The sequence below is a fragment of the Myxocyprinus asiaticus genome, chromosome 8, assembly GCF_019703515.2.
Source record: "Myxocyprinus asiaticus isolate MX2 ecotype Aquarium Trade chromosome 8, UBuf_Myxa_2, whole genome shotgun sequence".
NCBI lineage: Eukaryota > Metazoa > Chordata > Actinopteri > Cypriniformes > Catostomidae > Myxocyprinus > Myxocyprinus asiaticus.
Window position 1 is genome coordinate 48462208 of NC_059351.1, and position 22123 is coordinate 48484330.

The following is a 22123-nucleotide window of genomic DNA, read 5'->3' on the forward strand; positions in this document are numbered from 1 at the left end:
AGAAGGAACCACTCTGAACTGCCTTGTAAGACTCCAGCAACCATTCAAGTATTCAAACTACATATGGCCTAAATGAATGAACTTGTTACTGGTACATTTTTAGTGGTTCTTTTAATATTCAGATCAGTTAATTATCTGTTGATCTTACCTAGTAGGCCAGATGCAGGTTTATGTGTATGTATATCACAGTTCATTTGTTCAGTTGCACATACTAAGAGCCAATAAAATCCAGGAGGGACTCGAGAGCTTTCCATAAGGGTGGTCCCTTCGTTACAATTACAGACAAAGAGAGAGAAAGACGGAGAGGGGTACATGCAGAGGGGTACTTCAGTCACTTTGAAATCTCACAGCAGGAGCAATGATTTGCCAGGAAAACACAGTTCACTACTGCAGCTGGACTTTTGTGGTCGGGGGACTGCTTTACCTCTTGCGGCAAATGACCACACACACACCATATGGGCGCTATGTGGACACAAACACCCCGTGCGTGATGGTGCCGGCCAAGCCAGGCTGGTTTATCCAGGAGCTTCCATCATTCTTAGTTCCGGTGCTGCTTTTGTTGACAACGGAATGTTTCCCGGGAATGGGACAACATTTACTGCTCTGGACTTTCTGCCTGCACTATTTTCAAAGGTAATGAGGCAATTCACGTATTATGTTCAATGCGCATAAAGTGAAAATATTTTGTCTATTTCCATAATGTGGACATAGCTGATGCATTACATGTCCATGGAATTTCTTCTATAAGATTTTAGGTTAAAATGTACACTTATGTATGAGGAAGTGTATGAGTCATTCTATGAAACCGGTGCCATTTGGGTCCACAACGTTTGATGAGATGCAAAAGGCACAAAAAATGTCCCAAAGTGTGTTTCCAAAGCTTAAAGTTATTCATTCGTGTTCTTGTTAACATGATATATGATAAAAAATACTTTAATATTTTTCATTAGTACATAGCCAATTTCACATGTCCGTGTTGACCAACATGACATTTGCATCTAAAATATCACCAAATAAGTTATATATTTTTTTCAAACATTTATTATTTTCAGGATTATATGTATGTCCCTGTTTACATAAGATATATTTATTCAAAATAAACCTTATTTTTTGTCAATATTTTATGATTTGTGTGTGTCCCTCAGTTTGACTTACCACCCCTCACACTAAATTGTTTGATCTATAAATAATGTACTGTTGCTTTAAATGACATCACAAAGCAGAAGTGATATCATTTTAGCCTTGTAGCCACAAAGAACAAAAGCATTCTTTTACATTGTTTATTTGTTGCTTTTTCATGTTAGGCAGGGTCCCTCAAGCTCAAACCAACCACCCCGTCATGCAAAATAGATAGGGAAAACTGTTTTTTATTAAAAAAATTTACATTATTAATGCAAAGAAAATTATATTTCAGATTGAATGCATTTATGCTAGGTGAGGAACTTGACCACATGTGAGATCTGCGGCCATTTTGGGATGAAATTTACCACCCCATCACATACCACCCCGTCACATGTTTTATTGTGACGTGGTGGTAAGGGATGTGATGGGGTGGTTCTGCTTCCCATTTGAATGTGAGGATGTGTGAAATCAAGGATTCTAATATAGGCTAATCAATTTATTTTCCGTTAACTTAACCCTGATTGGTTCATTCACTCACTCACTATATCACTCACACACTCATCACTCACTATCTCTTTCAGTCACTCATCACTCACTATCTCACTCACTCACTATCTCTTTCACTCACTATGTCACTCACTCACTATCTCTTTCACTCACACTCTCTCTTACTCACTCTCTCTCACTCACTCACTCACTCACTCACACACTCATCACTCACTATCTCTTTCACTCACTATCTCTTTCAGTCACTCATCACTCACTATGTCACTCACTCACTATCTCTTTCACTCACTCACTATGTCACTCTCACTCACTCACTCACTCTCGGTGTTTAATGAAGAATGTTACATTTTATAACATTTGCAGATAGATCTGTCTCCGTCATATCTCCATTAAGAGCTGCTGAGAGACAACGGCGATGCCGTGCACGTCGGGATGCTGATCCTGAGAGTAGGCAAAAATATCTAGAGAGTGAGCGTCAGAGATGGAGACGGGATGTAGAGCAAGGAAAAAAGAAGAAGATTAGTGATCTAAGTGAGCGAGGGAAGCGTCAGCTGTGTAAAAAGTGGAGGAAGCAGAACAAGAAGAGAAAAGAGAAAGCAGAGGCTAGGAAGCACAGTCTGGACACCTTTGCTCTGAGTCCAGATCCTGTCCAACAGTCAAAGCAGCAGTTACGATCTTCAAGGTCAGGGTAATGCGCAGTTAGGGTTATAAATAAATGGACACATGTAGAAAATAAGAAGCAGGCCTATCATTGATGAGTAACTGTTTTTACATATGGTGTACATGACTTAAACCCCTAAATTACCAGTAGATTTTTGTTTTATTTCAGGCAACATAAAGAAGGAAAGCGAATTTCCAGGAAGAACAGGGATACACTATGCAAAGAAATTGAAAAACTAAAGAAATCGCTAGAGAAGGAAAGAAAACGCACTGACAAATACAGAAAATGATATAAGCGCTTAAATAAGAATGACTCTCCTCGTTCAAAAATAAATGAATTAACTAAGACAGGCAGAGTAAGCTCCAAAATCAGAAAAACACTACTCTGGGGGCTTTCACACTGGTCACGTTTGCTGCGGTCCGATTCCGAGTGCGATTGTTCCCGGTGCCCCCCGCAGCTTTGGTCTGGTTTCACACTCACTTGATTCTATCGAACCCCGGTCCATTTGCGTTCATCTTACTTCATCACAAACACGCATGGAGAACACAACGCGACTCATCATACTTTTTTTAAATTTCTTTTATTTTGGTGCCATTATGCACAGCAGAGTGAACGACACATGTCCAGGGGAAGGCGGCTTGCTGCTGCTCGCAAACAGCATTTTTTTTTAGGAGACAGCTGATTGCAAGGAATTAATTTGCATCTTTATTTACACTGCACGCTTACTCACGCTCGTGTCCAAGGTGAAGTTATCGCCACTGTCATCTCCTATTATACCCTATATTTATAACCTATAATAGTATTTATATATAGTATTTATAAGGTGTATAGATAGATAGATGTCGTCATCGGCTAAAACGCATGTGCAGGTTACTTCCTGAACGAGTGCGCACCCGAATCCAAGTTGCTTTCACATTCACGCGAATCGCGCTACAGTTCCATTGCAACCGAACTCAGACCACCTCCTACAGGTAGTCTCGGGTTCGGTACCGCGGTGCGCTCCCCGGTCCGCATGACAGCTTTCACACTACCAATTTTTCATGCAAACCGTGCTGTGTTTCGAACTAAACTGCCAGTGTGAAAGCACCATCTATCATGAAGCCTTGACTGAAGACATAAAGAATAAGTACTGTAAAGCAAGAAAAGAAAAAGAAAAACAACTAATAGCAAAGGTAATAGCGGGGAGGATTGTGAAGAAGTACAGGCTACAAGGATTTGCCGAAAATGCCCTCGGATTTTCAAAGAAGTGTCGCAGTGTTCGGAGTGAAGACCTCTGTTCCACCAACAGAAATCCCACAAACAGGTTCACTGCTGCTTTCAAGTCCAAAGTCAAAACCTTCTTCACCCGAGATGACAACAGTCGGATAACGACTGGACGAAAACAAACAATTACCAGGAACAAGGTGAAGAAGCAGAAAAGGTTTCTGGTTGACACAATGAAAAATCTTCACAAAAAATTTCTCACTGAAAACACAAACAACATATCATACTCCCTTTTCTGTAAGCTTCGCCCATTTTGGGTTGTACATCCCACTCTCTCTGAACGGAACACATGTCTGTGCAAGATCCATGAAAATCTCAGATTTGTCATTGAGAAGTTGCATAATTTGAGGCTCATAGATACTTCAGATCTCGAGGGTTTAACTAAAATGATAACCTGTGACACCTCCAATAAAATGTGCATGTATGATGAGTGCGAGGAATGCAAAGACAAGACTTTTCAGCTCTCCAGATTTGATGGCTCGGCAAAGGTTGCATTCACTAAATGGGCCACAGCAGAGAAAGCAAGGGAAGATGCGAGGGAGGGTCCTACCACTGTTAAGATCACAGTGAAGAAAACAATGGAGGACACACAAGACAATCTTGTGGAGTTATTCCACATTCTTCTTCATAAATTCAAAAGACACACATTCAACATAAATCAACAGTACTCCTACTGCAGAGAGTTGAAAAAGAACCTGTCAAAAGAGGAGGCAGTGATCCACATTGACTTCTCTGAAAATTACACATGTAAATACAGCTCAGAGATTCAAGCTGTCCACTTTGGCTCCAATAAGCTACTCTGCACACTGGTGTTTTGTACATAGGTGGTGAAAATTAGCCCATCTGTTTTAGCAAAGTGTCACCCTCCAAACACAAAAGCCCCCCAGCTATATGGGAGCACATTAATCCGGTGCTGAATTATCTACAAGCCACATACCCACATGTAACTGTTCTACACTTTCTGACTGATGGACCATGTACCCAATACAAACAGAAAGGGAATTTCTTCCTTTTCAGCACAGAGCTCGCAAGACGAGGTCTGAAAGGCAAGCCATGGCAAGAGGGCCCCCGACGGTGTTGGGGGAACCCTGAAAAGAACAGCGGACAAGCTGGTGACCAACGGCCTTGACATACCTGATGCCCATAAGCTATATAAGGCCCTCACAGAAACATCTACAACTGTTAAGTTGTTTTATGTAGCATCTGAAGCAGTGGAGCAGGCAATGGAAAAGATGCCAGGCCAGATTCCACCAGTGCCATCCACAATGAAAACCCACTAAGTGGTCACATTCACTCCAGGAGAAATCCTTTACCGGGAAGTTAGTTGCATGTGCTCCACGCAAAAGCAGCTGAGATGTCAATGCTTCACCACACATCATTTCACTTTTAACAAGACAGCCCAAAAGGTGCCAGCAGAAGCAATTCCTTGGGAAAGTGGAGATCTCATTGGAAAGTGGTGCGTGCTTAAATACGACAATGAATTTTATCCTGGGATCATCATGGATACAGATGAAACACATGTCCTTGTAAAATGTATGCACTGTGTTGGTGCCAACAGGTTCTTCTGGCCTCCAAGAGATGACTTCCTGTGGTATCTCTTTGGTGATGTGCTCGAAATCATTCAAGCACCACAGCCTGTGACATCCCGCCACATGGAAATCCAGAGGGATGTGTGGATGCGACTCTCCCAGTCAATGTTATGATGCTCTTTTCAGTTTTTCAGAGCACGACCAAAGTTTTCCATTACATCTCCAATTTTAATGTTTCCCCTCCCCCAGTTTTATAAAGTTTAAAACCAGCAGATCATATAGAGAAACACTTTGTCCATACCACCCTGTCACAGTGAACCACCCCGTCACAGGGTCATTTTCTTAAAATTTTATGGAAAGGAAATGAAATGTTACATAAATTAATGTTGAATGATGTTCTTGTTGTGTGGACTAATCAAATAAATGTAACTTTATTTGTATTTTTTTATGTGAATTCGTTTTTTTTTCAGTACAAACAATGAGGCCATTGAAATGTCGAATTCATATTTCAAGATTAAAAATCTAAGAATAAAACAATTGATTAAATTACAAACTTTCTATTGATGGTTTCCAAAAAAAGGGACATTTTACTATTAGGAAAACATTAGATTTTAAAAATCTATTTCTTGTTTTACTACTCTAATGGCGTACATATTGTCCGTAACGGGGTGGTACAAGAAAGGCTCCCTTGCCTGAATAAAAAGGATAATATTAATAAGGATTTTGTGCCTGAGGTGGGAAAATATGTTTTTTTTTTTTTGGACGATTAACATATCTTTCAAGTTGTAAGTTTAAAAAAAAAAAAGTTTGTTCTTTATGAAAATTTTGAAAATTGCAAAGTAGAAATGGCACCCGTTTCGTAGAATGACTCGTATATCTTAGGTCCTGTGACTGGTCACTATTTCTTTTTACCAATTTAAAACACCTTTTGCATTCACTTCCATTGTAAGCGCCTTGTTTTGTTTTTTTTAATGAGGGGCGAGTCGAAATACTGTTGATTGATCTTAACAGTGTTGGGTAAGTTAATCAAAAAAGTAATTTTCTAAAACTGTAATCAGATTACTGACTTTACTGATTACTTAATCCAAAAATTCATCACATTACTAATTACTTTTAAGTTACTTCCTAAAACAATTTACACAGAAAAGCTTTTGTTTTTCCACTCAACGAATTCAAAACAATGTCTATATTTCCTTTTTGTTAATTGACTCGTTAGGGGGCGCACGCACTTCAGCTGTCACAAAACTAAAACAGATGTAACTGATGTTAATGTAACTGACTTTTTAAATCTATTCTGCATACAGTATATGGTGTTTTAGAAATGTAACCCAAGCAATTAAAGGTAATCAACTTAACTGAAAGTCAGTAACTGTTATCAGATCACAAGAATTTGAAATGTAAAGCACTACACTACTTTTTGTACTTAAAAGTAATTAGATTACAGTAATTAATTACTTTGTAATTAGATTACACCCAACACTGGCACTCAGCTTGTATTGAACCTGCAATATTTCTTTAATATCTTGTTATTTTGCCTCCCAAGTAAATGTATCTTGTTAAATGTTTAGATATTTTTACTAGAAAACGAGACAAAAACACAGAGTAAGAAAATTTTGCGATGACTGATTTATAGCACTACACACTCATGTCTATGGTCTCCGCCAATGATTAGTAAAAATCTGTAGTAAAACTAGCAAAGCATTTCAAAGATGCCAGGGTCTTTATATGTTTGGCTTACAAGCTGCATGTAATCCAAATTGAACGTTCTTTCAAAGCAGACTGATCTCCCAATCAGAAAGAGTAGGTTGACTTCTCTTTAGCTGAAATCGCTCTGTGCTTACCGAAATTCGAAACAATGCTCCCAGTGGCCAAAACAGTAAGTGTTGTTGGGAGTATGGGCATGTGTCCACAGAGGGGCGCCAAAAGCGAGTTGTGAAGCGAGTTGTTTTCAGCTTTACAGGCTGTAATACAGTGAAGAGTAATGCATATTTTATAAATTGTACCCCCAACCCAAACCCTAAAACTAAAGTAAAAATGTAATGTGTGAGGTACAAAAGGATCCTCTGAATTGACCTAGTCACTAATTATGCAAATGGAATTACTTCCTGATTTCAATGCAGGATCTGAACCCGGGTCTTCCACACTGCTGACGCAACATGCTTTAAGTTGCACCACAGGGGGAGGTAAACGCTGGAGCCGATGCAAAAATGTCTGATAGGAGATTGCGTTTGTCAGTGAATCAGCATAATGTGGCCGATCCTAGGGTACTGGAACTCTCGGAAACAACATACTGACTTCCCATGTGATCATGTTGTTCAAAGATACAGACCCCAAGTTTGGTTAATGTTTAGGTTTTTAAGGTTTAGCATGCATCAGTAAGTTGGACAGCATTTCAAATCAGCTTGTACCTGATGGTGATCACAGGTGACCGGTTCTGCTCAGAGATTGCTTTTTTCAAGCAAATGCCTTATAAGAAATCTGATTTACAGGAAATACTACCAAGCTTTATTCATTTTATCAAATCAAATATCTTAAACAGTATTTTCCTGCAAATATATCACATATGTCTGTGCTGAGACAGCATGAGGGCTGCTCAGAGGATTGGTACAGCTGCACTTTCCTCATTTCCAAGTGCAAATAAACATTATACACAGATGTACACAACTGCTTTGTTTTGTGACTGTTTCATCATACTCTTTGTTGTTCCGGCAGGACGTTTGTGTACTCCTTGCTGACTAAAGGCAGATCCTCTCCTCTGCATATTGTGGTGTCTGCAGTTGTCTTCTGCTCTCTAAACGGCTTTCTGCAGGGACATTATATGCTGCATTGCACTCAGTACAACACAGAATGGCACAGGGATGCACGCTTTGTAATAGGTACATGGACTGGTGCTATACTAAACAAACCAGTTAACTACTAGACCCTTTAAAAGTGTGTACACACCTACTCATTCTTTATTATCACTATTTTCCACATTCTAGAATAAGAGTAAAGAACTATGAAATAATGCAAATGTAGGTATGGTACTTACGCAGTGACCAAAAAATGTTCAAAATAAATCTAATCTTGTCTAGATTACAGCTCACCACACTCTGGGCATTTTCTCAATCGACTTCATGAGGTGCATACTGAGATGCTTTTTAAAGAGTATTGAAGGACACATGTCTGCTTCTACTTCACTATCTGTCATCCATTTAAAAAATAAAATGTAGTTTTCTAAAGGAATTGATTCTTAGGCACAATACTATTTGTCTGTTACTACTTTCGAGCATTTAAGCATAAGACTTGAGGTCATAAATTCAAGTGTGTCTAAACTTTTGATTTGTAGTGCAAATTATCAATTTTGAATAGAATCACTTAAATGTTGTTGGTGGCAAATCACAGAAATAATAGTCAATTAAATTAACAATTCAACTAACTTTAGAAATTGATTTTTCCCTCCAGGGTTGTTGATGTTTTTCTCAGGAATGGCCATCAACATCCACAGTGACTACATTTTACGAAACCTGAGGAAACCAGGAGAGATCAACTATAAAATCCCAAGAGGTCAGTTTTTACTTTTAAATGGCTCAGTTGCTTCTAATGTTTTTCTGTCAAACTCATTTATGAAACACGGGTGAATCTCACAAAAACACTTCACATTTCAAGCCAAAATCAAAGAAATCTTTTTTTCTTTTTGTTTAAAGAAAATAAAGCCTATTTTTGTAACCCTTGATTTTTTTTTTTTTTTTTTGCATTGTGCCATTTTTATTTGACAATTAAGCATTTATGCAGAGCTAATCTAGGCAGAGTAAGGAATGGATTAATTTTCATAAGGGATGGATAAAGGTATTGCAAGGGAACTCAAGACAACTGTGGAATGTAAAATGTATTCTGAGGTAACATGGACTATTGCGATGGAATGCAAAAACGTATTGCGAGGGAGCGCAAACGGCTTATTGTGAAGGAGCGCAAACGCTTGCAAGGGAACATAAAACTTATTGTGAGGGAACGCAGACTTTTGCATGTGAACACAAACTATTTGAGGGAACGCAGACTTTTGCAAGGGAACACAAACTATTTGAGGGAACGCAAAACCTTTTGCAAGGGAATGCAGATTATTGCGAGGGAATGCAAAACTTATTTTGAGGAAACGCAGACTATTGCAAAGGTCGCAAAACGTATTGCAAGGGAACACAGACTATTTCAAGGAAAGGCAGACTATTGCGAGGAAGTGCGAATCTATTTCAGAAAATAAATTTCCTTCTTTAAGGGGCTCCGTAATACTGTGACTAAACATAAGATATTTTGGTAACAATTTACAATAAGGTTCCATTTGTTAACAGTTAACAACATTAGTTAACATGAACAAACAATGAACAATACGTTTACAGCATTTATTAATCTTAATTTCAACATATCCTAAAACATTTTTAAAATCAAAAGTTGTTTTAACATTAGTTAATGCACAATGAACTAACATGAACAACTGTATTTTTATTAACTAACAAAGATTAATAAATGATATAATAATTGTTTATTCATGATACCTAATGCATTAAGTAATGTTAATGAGTGGAACCTTATTGTGAATTGTAACTGATATTTTTTAAGTAACTTTGTTTTTTGATCACTACATAATTCCCCTACTTCCATTTAGTGGGCATTTGTTTTATACAATATTCATTCAAAATGCTCTCAAAAATCTATTTGAAAACAGAAAGTGTGCATTATCTATTGATATTGACAATGGTGGATTTTGAAACTCACACCGTTCTGTTTATCGTCCACATAAACACAGCTGTCATCTAATGTCAACAATCTCAAAATCGCCAGATATCGTCTTGTTTATTGACCTCACCAATATGGTATATCAGTCTATTACTACTAGAAACCACACATCCGACATGCTCCCCGATTAATCAACCTTGAATATGGTTGTTGTTTTATCTTTAGGAGGAATGTTTGAGTGGGTCTCTGGTGCTAACTTCTTTGGGGAGATTGTTGAATGGTGTGGATACGCTGTGGCCACCTGGTCCTTTCCTGCGTTCTCCTTTGCTGTCTTTACCATCTGCTCCATTGGGCCACGAGCCTACCACCATCACAGGTGCTGTACAAAATCTAGAGCTTTGTTCCTAAACTTAGTGTATGGAAGCAAGTTTCGCCACGTCAGATGAAAAAAAAAATAAATAAATCCAGTTCAAGGGTCATTATTTTGAATTTGTATCTCATTATTTTCAGTATCTCATGATTTTGAGTTACGTAGTATTTCATTTTTTAGCATCATTATTTTGAGATATTATTTTGAGTATCAAAATATTTTGAGATATCTCATTATTTGAGATACTTAGATACTAAAATATTGAGATGCTAACTCAAAGAAAATGACATACTATCTTAAAATAATGACTTGTGGCTGTTTTTTTTTTTTTTTATGCGGAGGAATCAGGTTTCCATACACACAAATATATATATATATTGTGGTAAAGTAAAAATAACTCAAGGATCAAGTATTTTCTACACCGAATAAGTTAAAGTGTGAACTTGAAAGTATTATGTAAATTCTACATTTGTATTAAATATAAACATGTAAAAATATATGCTCTAGCTTATATGATTGTTTGTTATCTTTACATTGTCATCGTGTATCAATCCTATAGTAAAAAACCATGTCAAATTTATTCACAAATTTTAGTCAGTTTCAAAGGTAAATAAAATGCCACAATTTTACCTAACTTTTCAAAGCTGGTGTTCCCAGAATGCACTGGGCTTGAATTATTAATGACCTAGCATGGTTTCACTGTATGCAAGTTTATTTACACCGTTTTTACATACATTTTTATTGTTATTTTGTTGTTACGTTTGGTAACTTCTTTTTTTGTTTAGTTCACTTTCTACTGAAAGGGATAGTTCCCCCAAAAATGAAAATTCTCTCATCATTAACACACCCTCATGCCATCCCAGATGTGTATGACTTTTTTTCTTGAGCAAGATTTTTAGAAGAATATTTCAGCTCTGTAGGTCCATACAATGCAAGTGAATGGTGATCAGACCTTTGTAGCTCCAAAAAGCACATAAAGGAAACATAAACGTAATCCATACGACTCCAGTGGTTAAATCCATGCCTTCAGAAGCAATATAATAGGTGTGAGTGAGAAATATTTAACTCCTTTTTTTTATTACTCTAAATCTCTACTTTAACTTTCACTTTCAGATGTGAAAGTGAATCTAAACAGGCACCACTTGTGACTTTAAGATATAAAAGTGAAAGTTGAGATTTAGAGTAAAATTGTATTTTGATGGTTATCACCCAAACCATACCACTTCTGAAGATATGGATTTAACCACTTGAGTCTTATGGATTACATCTATTTTTCCTTTTGTGCTTTTTGGAGCTACAAAGGTCTGGTCACCATTCACTTGCATTGTATGGACCTACAGAGCTGAAATATTCTTCTGAAAATCTTTGTGTTCTGCTGAAGAAAGTAAGTCAGACACATCTAGGATGGCATGAGGGTGAGTAAATGATGAGAGAATTTTCATTTTAGGGTGAACTATCCATTTAAAATTACCCATTCATGATTAAAAACATTCATAACCATTATTTCTCTCATTTGGGATTGGCCTCTCCGTTAACGATACATGCTTCTGTTTATGGACTATTTAGTGACGTAGTGGACAGTAAGGCAGCTACGGTAACTAGGTTTTGGAACAGATCCTAACTACATATAGACTAAATTTCTATATAAATGGTCATTCACAGCTGAATCCGTACAGAATCCAGCAAATTTAAGTAATACCCAATTGTCTTTTTTACAGGTATTACTTGGAGAAATTTAAAGATTACCCCAAATCAAGAAAGGCTGTGATCCCCTTCATGCTATAACAAAGTCAGAGAGCCGCTAACGCCTTTACAGGGTCAAAGGGAAATCAACGACAAAGTTTCCATTTCAACAAAAGTTTAACCACAAAGCTAAATAGGAATGGCAAGTGCTGATGTTATATTGTTCAAGTTTTGTATTTATTTTTTAAGTACACCATTAAAACCCTTTGTTTACAACTATAAATTGCAGAGAATGGTCAATTATACATATATCCAAATCCAAGCAAGCATTTGTCATAAAATAATTAATCATCCATTAATAATTATAAACAGTCGAGTGTCATTAGTTCTCAGGAAACATAAAACGCACACCATATGCTGATGTTCAAAGTCCTCCGAACTGAAGCGTTTCAGTACATTGTTTCAAATTAACGATATGACACCCCATGTTCTGCTCTGAGTAAATGCTGTATGGACTCTGCATTTCTAGGCAATGGATTTAATTTCAGATTTCTCATGAAAATTTCCATATATGGCATCATTTCATATGTGTTCATCAGAAACCAGGCAGAGAATAAAGCACTTTAATAATGGTGAGAAACCACACACAGCCCCATAACATCCCTTGAACAATATTCACTTAAAAGTTCTCATTTCCTGTTATTCTTCTGGGATGGCTTTACTTTTGAGTTGTTGTTCCAAGCACACCAAACTCTTCATTGCCTTTTGCAGGAGCCATATGCCAAAATGGATACCAAGAAACACGCCACCACAAACCCATAGCCAGTTCTTGCTGAGCCAGCTTTGGCTTCTCATCCTCTCTGTCTTTGCTGTCCACTATAAACATCTTTAGTAGAGGACGGGGGTTTAAGATCTGCGGAATGGAAGGGATGAGGTTAGGAAAAACAGAGCAGTGTTGCGGTCGACTTTCAAAAGACAGCTGAGTGACTGGTTTCTGAATTTTTGGGATTCCAAATTAAGTTTCATTCCAGTGTTCCAGTTTTTGTTTATGCAAAATCTGATTTACGCAGTATCCACGATTTGCAGTTCACATTTCATGTTTCACAACTGCATTCCACATTCAGTTCAAACTTCACAAAATCGTTTCACAATCACGTTCACAGAGTTCATGATTCACAGAGTTCATGGTCAAAACCTGGTGCGCAACCCCAGCCAACAACACCTGACTTCTCATGTGCTCACCTAAACACATCTGTTATGCCCAAACGCCACCCAGAGTGCAAAGATAAAATTACATCAAAATCTAAGAAAACATTTAACACATTTTACAATAAAATGGCTTGAACATTCAATGTATATTGCATAAGCACAGAGTAAGCAGTATGCTAGTATTCCATTCTGAGCACAGCTACTGTCTCAGAGCAGGAATACCAGCCTAGAACCCATTCGCCCTGGAGATCATTTATGAAGTCAATCTAGAATGATCTATAGTGATCGATCTCTCTATAATATAATAATATATTTATGGCTGTGAATCGATATTTTTGTAACTAATTAATCGCACAGTTCTCTGTAATTAATCATTATATATGGTGCATTAAAACAAACATTAAAATATAATCATAAATATATTTACTGTATACTTTGTCTCAAAGAACTTGCAAGAGATTGGTTAGTCATCATTTAATTTATTTAAATATGTACATGTTAAAATGTTCCGTTTTTGCAGAAAGAGTTAATTAGACTTTTTTATCAGGTATTAATCTTTGATACAAATATGCTTATACATGCTATAAAATCAGTGGACATACTGTAATTAATAGTTGTAAACAAAATCTTCTGCTGTTTTCCAGTGGACTTATTTAAATAATAGGATACAATGAGCAGATTCAATTCATGATCAAGCTTTATTGGCAAGAGAAACTTACATAGCCAACACTGAAACATTGAATGCTGAAGTTTAATTTGCTGAAGTTTAAAATCTCAAAACTATTATTTTCTCTGGCTGCTGTTCAGTTTCTATTGCGCACACGCTGGGTCTCTCTTGTTCAGTTTCGCTTTTGACACAGGTTCAGATGACAGTGAGTGAGTGTTTTTGGGCGAGATGAAGAGATACAGCAGCTTTCCCGTATCTCTCCCACACCTGTTTCAACTGCTTGCGGGTGAAGTCTTCATTCTCCGTACAGTAAATCTGTTCCCGTGTCCCGGGACGTGCATCGCACGTAATGAATAAGCGTGTACTACCCCACACAATCAGTTTCTGTGCTAAGATGTGCAGTTGAGTCGAGCATGTACCTTCTGGAAATTTATATATGCCAATTTTAGCCACAGAAAGAGGGGAAAAACATAAGTGAAATTTTTGTAAGTGGAAAAAAATGGATATTGCACTAAAATGGACCAAGACTAAAGTGGACTAAAAAGAGAAACATTTGGTAATATTTTGATATTTTTCTTGTCATTCATAAGTTTTTCAAGCCTTAAAGAAATAAAATCATATATACCTATTTTATTATATGATTCCAAGTTAAATATGAATAAATGACTTCTTCAGATGTATGAAGCACACATACACCTTATAGAGTATAACAATCTATATGTCAATTAATTGTCATAATCGCAAAAGCCCTAAAACAAACAATTAATCAACATAATCGCATTTGTTTGACTATTAATGGCCAGCCAAATTTCATAAATGTGACAGCCCTATTTCTGACAGATATATAAAATGTGCTGCTGAAAATAAAACTATTTTAGAATTTATTTTTTGTAGTTAGGCCAGTGCAAATTGTCCAAGCAGATCTTGAAGTAGTCTTCGATTGGGCCAGCAGAAAAAAAAAAAAGCCTTACAATGCATTATAAGTTTCGATTTAAAGTGCTTTTAACACAATCTAGGACAATTTTGACCTGTACAAATAGAAAACTATTCAACCATAAAAATGGCATATCTGCATAACTTGGCATTCACAAAAAAATGACCTGTAACTTTCAAAGCAAGATAAGATTAGCCACACAAAGCTCATCAGAGGAAAAGCAGCACGTGTGTTCATTCATGTTTTTGTGTAAGCGACCAGAATGTTGACACTTGGACCAGAGTGACTGATTAACAGAGCACACACACTTAACTCTAAATAAGTTAAAGGGGTCATATCAAATTTTCCTTGAACTTTCCTTAGTGACTACGGACACCAGAAAGCGGCTTATTGAAAGAAAGAAGGTTATTGTGAGAAACTGGCTTTCCCGTTTACATGCACTGTACAAGTGATGTACTTTTTACTCCCATATACATGCGGCTCGGTCAGTAAGCAGCTTTCTCCACAGCAACGTCATTTCCCCATGACTCTTGTGTAAATAACAAACATGGCATCCGGGGAAGACTTCGCTATTTTTTTCTCTGTTGCTTAGTTTCATTTTGAGACATTCCAGAGTTGTTGCTGTGTTTGTTTCCTTCACTTTCTATCGTGACCTCCAGCGGAATTGCGCTGCAATAGTGGGGCTTCCCTTTTGCGTTAAACTCTGGGATTCCCAACAATGTATGAGCGCATATACATGAACGTGAGGGACAGTCGATATTTTACATTGGTGTGTATAAATGAGTATAGTTTATAGTGTATGTGATTTTCCCACTGTACCCCCAGAAATGTGGAATTCTTTCTGCTGTGTTGACATGTTATTGGGCTCCATCCTATGACGTTTGTTATCCAGTCTATTCTACGCACATGCACACTCCTCAAAAACCTGTAACAACACTGCTTATGTGTATACATAGCCACATTAGGCCGCGTTCTCCGGGAGAAACCTGGGTGTGTCAAACCGCTTTCTCTTAATCCCTTAAGCGGCGTAAGGAAACCAGAGTTCTGGTTTACATGAAGTTTCAGAAGACTGGGTGGTGGGTCCGATAATCTGAAGTGGTGTGAGCTGCGAGACGATCGCCTGTGTTCCATGACTGCTCTTGGGTCTAGGGTAAGATGGTGCCCCTCTAAGGAGTTGGTGCCCTACGCAGATGTGAAATATGCATATACAGAGCGGCGGTACTGGTCCAGTGGTTTAATCCATGTCTTCTGAAGAAATCCAATTAGTTTTGGGTGAGAACAGATGAAAATATATTCAGTTATAATATCCCGTTTGCTTACATATGAAAGAAATTTTTTCCTAGCTACTGCTGTATAAGGGACCTTTTAACTAGGTACATTACAAAAATATTATTTTTACTAATAATATTTAATTTGTTTTTCATCATTTGTCACATTTTAGCTTTTTAAAAATGAACAAATCAATGTATTCAATCAATTAATATGATATTATATTGCATATATAATTTTTTGCTACATGTTTATTGTTCAGTTGCATAATTTGTAATATTTACAGGTATTTACATTTGTTGAACACGTGGTAAAACTGTACCGTCTCTTTAAGAAAACCAGCATTTCTGTAAAGAGCATCTGTAATTGAGAGTATGTTAACGAGAGACGGCTTTATTTCATTTTCCTGGTTAGAATTAAATGTTTCTTTTTTGTTGTTTTTGATCAACAGCTGACTGTAAAAAACAGAAAGAGTATTAAAAAACATTATTCAATGACAAATGGGTCATGTGAATCTCGTCTTTGGACACACATTACATGGAACAACTTTCACATTAAACATGCAGTGAAAGGATCTCGCTGCTGAATACTTCACAACTAAACTACACTATCACTGGTGAGTGAAATCTAAACATTTAACAGCCAGTTGCCAAATATATAAATTTTAGCCGAAAAGCGTGTAATTTTGTTGCAAATGCAAGTGGCTTCCTCTCACTGTAGTGGAGGGTTGCACATTGAGTACAAGATCGATCATGGGATTTACTATATATTGCAATAGCAAGATGTACAGTGAAAAAGGAGTTATTTTTTGACCTGTTCTCACCCAAAATCAATTAGATCGCTTCAGAAGAGATGGATTAAACCACTGGAGTCATATGAATTACTTTTATGCTGCCTTTATGTGCTTTCTGGAGCTTCAAAGTTTTGGTTCGCCATTCATTTGCATTGTTTGACCTTCAGAGCAAAGATATTCTTCTAAAAATCTTCAATTGTGTTCTCCAGAAGAGAGAAAGTCACACATCTAGGATGACATGAGGCTGAGTAAATGATAAGAGAATTTTAATTTTTGAGTGAACTATTCCTTTAACAGTTCACACAGGGAATGTAAAACTGTTCCCACCTTACTCCTTGGCTTTGACCTCTCTCTTCTTGCTCGGCAAGGGCAGAGGCAGTGGGGACGGAGCAACGTATGACACAATGCCTGGCTCAGGAATATATTCCTCCCTGTTCTTCCTCAGCAGTGGATTGGATTTTATTGTATACCAACCCCAATGCACCAACCCAAGGCCAGAGCCCATAACAATAAGCACTTTATAATTGTGCCAAAAACTCCTGAGCTTGCTCATACCTACAGACAAAAACAAACATGAAGAAAATATTCATTTATTACACCGAAGGACCATCTGAAATGAACTAAAAGGGAAAAAAGTAATTAAAAATGGATTAAAGTTTAAATAAGTTGGGACTTGTACCAATATTTACATCGATATATTTGAAACTGGGGTAATCACACAGTTAAGTCACATGTGCTCTATCTCAGTTACAATAAGGCTTGAATCAAAAGTCCAGTTACACAAATATGTGTTTTCTCTAGCAGACGCTAGAAACAAATATAGTAATCTATACTTATTTAATATAAATCTCTGGGCTGGTCAAGACCAGTACGTGGAGAAATGCACGAAGAATGTGAATTGCCAAAAATAAAATAAAGTGAAAGTGGAGATTTATAGTAAAAAAAACAAAAAACAAAAAGGACTTAAATATTGATCATTTTTTCACCCACACCTATCATAAGACATGGATTTAACCACTGGAGTCATATGAATTACTTTTATGCTGTCTTTATGAGTTTTTTGAAGTTTCAAAGTTTTGGTCACCATTCACTTGCATTGTGAGGACCAAGAGAGCTGAGATATTTAAAAAAAAAAAAAAAAAAAAGAAAAGAAAAACTAATTTGTGTTCAGCAGAAGTAAGAAAGTCAAGCACATCTGGGATGGAAGGGTGAGCAAACGATGAGAGAATTTTAATTTATACAATCTCTGTCCATTTTTACTGTTTTTGATTCATAGTTTCGTGTTGCATTTTTTTTATTTTATTTTTTTTACTTTTAACTATCAATATGCTATCTGACAGTTAAGTTTAGCTGTTTTATTTGCAATCAATATAGTATGTGTCTATACAGTAATAATAATAATTAAAAAAAAAAAAAAAAACAACCTTGAGAAATATTAACTGAAATAAAAATGTGACAACTATCCCCGGTGAGCCTTTATGTATGCATACTGTGACACGTTCACGCGTATTCTCAATAAACGGGTTTGAAATGAAGACAGATCAAACTAAATATACGTCTGTATCTGTACGGTGATAAAGTGTTAAATACGAACTTATAAACTCCATAGTCCTTTAAGTTAGATGATTATAACACTCACCTTCAGCAATCTATTTCCACTCACGCTGCGACCATTTTGGGTCCTGAATCCTAATGATGGAGACTTAGGTTACCGATAATAATCCTGACTTAAAATGTTAAGCAAAATGCATTAAACGTTAACATTTTAATTGACTGATACCGGTAAAAAAAATAAAAAAAATAAAATAAAAAAAAAATAAACAAAAATGATTTAATTGCATCAAAAAATTTACTATATGATTAAAGCATTAGTCTCATGGCGTTTTTCCCTGCCAGTGTCGCCTTTGCCTTGCTCACTGGGGGTTGAAATGCACAACGATATCGAACGATATGAAAAGCGCTTTTTCCCCCAATTTTAACAGGCGACTTTTATAATTGTGCTTTGTAACAAATCATTTTCTTTGGTTAAATTTCTTTGCAGCGTAATTTAAAATTGCCACACCAAGGCCAGCAGAGGGAGCTGCTTACTTGTGTTATAGCTTCATTCACAATGTTCCTCACAGGATTAGTTCACCCAAAGTTAAATTTTTGTCATCATGTTCGCACCCTCATGTCGTTACAACAAGCATGTGTGACTTTCTTTCTTCTGTGGAGCACAAAAGAATTTAGACCGAATGACTGACAGTCTCAGTCACTCAGTCAAAAGAAGCTGAAGCTGGCAGTCCCTCATTTTACTTTCAATATTGTCAATGATGAATAAGCCTGGCCTAGTTTGTCAGGCTAGTCAAAGCCAAACCCTTAAAGACCTCATGAAATCAAAATTGGAGTTTTGTAAGAAATAATTTTATACTGAGAAACCTCTGCATCTGTACGGAGAGAGCATAACTAGCGTGTTACGACAGACAGTAAGTCCCCGTTTGCGGATACCATACAAATAAATGGGGAGAGCCGAAAACCATCACCTAACTGTCCATGACTTCTCTTATAAAACAGCAATTTTATCGTAGTAAACTCCACACATAGTTCATTTCAGAAGTTTTAGTTGTTTAGTATAAAACATGTTGAAGATTAGCAGACGGGTGGTCAGTTCATTAAGTGATGAGCTGTTCCTCACAAAAAGTGTACTAAAGCATATCCTCAATTGACATCTATTCAAAAAGAGTTGCCACCTTCCTCTTCGCCAGTGTACTGGCACATTACGATAGTTGTGCTTTAAAGGCTCCCCCTTGGCAGAGGGGTTCTGGTTTTGTGGCTTTGAGTCCATAGCTACGCACAAAATCACGTACTGCCAGAGTATGTACTGTTTTAGATGAAGGACGCACTTCTCGGCCAGTAAAACACTATATTCTTTAGATATGCATGCTAGTAGTATGAATAGATTTCAGACATACTTCATTTGGGGATGTGGGTTGACCCGTGACCCTAATATATGACATGAGAACAACAACCGTGGAAATAATCCGCTCTGGTTTTGTTAAACAAGCACCATTTAAGCACAAGGAACTACTTTCTTGGTATATACTGTACATCACTTATAGTTGAGAAGAGCCATCTGACTTGCAGTTCATCAGCATTTTTTTGTTTGTTTGTTTTCAAATCCAGCGTTTTTAATGTGACGTCGCCTCTGCTCCCAAAGGATGTCCAGTCGATCCGCACCGAATACTGAGGATTCGGTCATACTACTCCATTGGCATTCTGTTTTTGTATTTTTTGGCATACTATATAGTAGGGAAGTATGGATATTCAGACAAGCACATGTGTTTTTGCTTTGCCGACATCTACAGGTGCATCTCAATAAATTAGAATGTCGTGGAAAAGTTCATTTATTTCAGTAATTCAACTCAAATTGTGAAACTCGTGTATTAAACAAATTCAGTGCACACAGACTGAAGTAGTTTAAGTCTTTGGTTCTTTTAATTGTGATGATTTTGGCTCACATTTAACAAAAACCCACCAATTCACTATCTCAAAAAATTAGAATACATCATAAGACCAATAAAAAAAACATTTTTAGTGAATTGTTGGCCTTCAGGAAAGTATGTTCATTTACTGTATATGTACTCAGTACTTGGTAGGGGCTCCTTTTGCTTTAATTACTGCCTCAATTCGGCGTGGCATGGAGGTGATCAGTTTGTGGCACTACTGAGGTGGTATGGAAGCCCAGGTTTCTTTGACAGTGGCCTTCAGCTCATCTGCATTTTTTAGTCTCTTGTTTCTCATTTTCCTCTTGACAATACCCCATAGATTCTCTATGGGGTTCAGGTCTGGCGAGTTTGCTGGCCAGTCAAGCACACCAACACCATGGTCATTTAACCAACTTTTGGTGCTTTTGGCAGTGTGGGCAGATGCCAAATCCTGCTGGAAAATGAAATCAGCATCTTTAAAAAGCTGGTCAGCAGAAGGAAGCATGAAGTGCTCCAAAATTTCTTGGTAAACGGGTGCAGTGACTTTGGTTTTCAAAAAACACAATGGACCAACACCAGCAGATGACATTGCACCCCAAATCATCACAGACTGTGGAAACTTAACACTGGACTTCAAGCAACTTGGGCTATGAGCTTCTCCACCCTTCCTCCAGACTCTAGGACCTTGGTTTCCAAATGAAATACAAAACTTGCTCTCATCTGAAAAGAGGACTTTGGAACACTGGGCAACAGTCCAGTTCTTCTTCTCCTTAGCCCAGGTAAGACGCCTCTGACGTTGTCTGTGGTTCAGGAGTGGCTTAACAAGAGGAATACGACAACTGTAGCCAAATTCCTTGACAGGTCTGTGTGTGGTGGCTCTTGATGCCTTGACCCCAGCCTCAGTCCATTCCTTGTGAAGTTCACCCAAATTCTTGAATCGATTTTGCTTGACAATCATAAGGCTGCGGTTCTCTCGGTTGGTTGTACATCTTTTTCTTCCACACTTTTTCCTTCCACTCAACTTTCTGTTAACATGCTTGGATACAGCACTCTGTGAACAGCCAGCTTCTTTGGCAATGAATGTTTGTGGCTTACCCTCCTTGTGAAGGTTGTCAATGATTGTCTTCTGGACAACTGTCAGATCAGCAGTCTTCCCCATGATTGTGTAGCCTAGTGAACCAAACTGAGAGACCATTTTGAAGGCTCAGGAAACCTTTGCAGGTGTTTTGAGCTGATTAGCTGATTGGCATGTCACCATATTCTAATTTTTTGAGATAGTGGGTTTTTGATAAATGTGAGCCAAAATCATCAATTAAAAGAACCAAAGACTTAAACTACTTCAGTCTGTGTGCATTGAATTTATTTAATACACGAGTTTCACAATTTGAGTTGAATTACTGAAATAAATGAACTTTTCCACGACATTCTAATTTATTGAGATGCACCTGTATATGCGGGTGTACTCCTAAATGTTGACAAAATCCACTTTAAGAAGATTTTTTTTTTATCTGTTTAAAAACATTAATGACAGGGTGTGGAACATTTGGAGGATGTGATACTCCAACAATCAAAGTAGGATCATTTTACACAGTTTCACTGACATGCTCCCTGCATTACTGTAGGATTGACAGGAGAAAAAAAAAAAAAAACTCATAGGCAACTGACAGCAGATTTACCTGTTCCAAATATGTTATACATTGTTGGAACATGTGCAACTCTTTAAGAGGTCTAGAAAGACAAGAATGGGGTGAGATTGACTGGCATGTTCATGTTACCGCAATGACATGCAGCAGTATTTATAGTCTACAGTAATGCAAGCTTAAAGGGACAGTTCCCTCAAAAATAAGAGTCATCATTTAGTCACCCTCACAATTCTGTGCTCCACTGAAACAATAGAAGCATACTGGCTTCAGAACAAAATGATCATGAGCAAATAATGACA

The 22123-nt window shown here is 37.3% G+C and overlaps 1 protein-coding gene across 1 annotated transcript; it reads left to right on the forward strand.

Annotated features, from left to right (window-relative positions):
- Positions 1-253: 253 nt before the first annotated feature.
- On the forward strand, positions 254-12128 carry LOC127445399 (3-oxo-5-alpha-steroid 4-dehydrogenase 2-like). Its single transcript, XM_051705448.1, has 5 exons — positions 254-633; positions 7795-7958; positions 8527-8628; positions 10018-10168; positions 11881-12128. The coding sequence occupies exons 1-5, from the start codon at positions 359-361 to the stop codon at positions 11945-11947; spliced, it is 759 nt and encodes a 252-aa protein (XP_051561408.1). The 5' UTR covers positions 254-358; the 3' UTR covers positions 11948-12128.
- The last annotated feature ends 9995 nt before the right edge of the window (positions 12129-22123 follow it).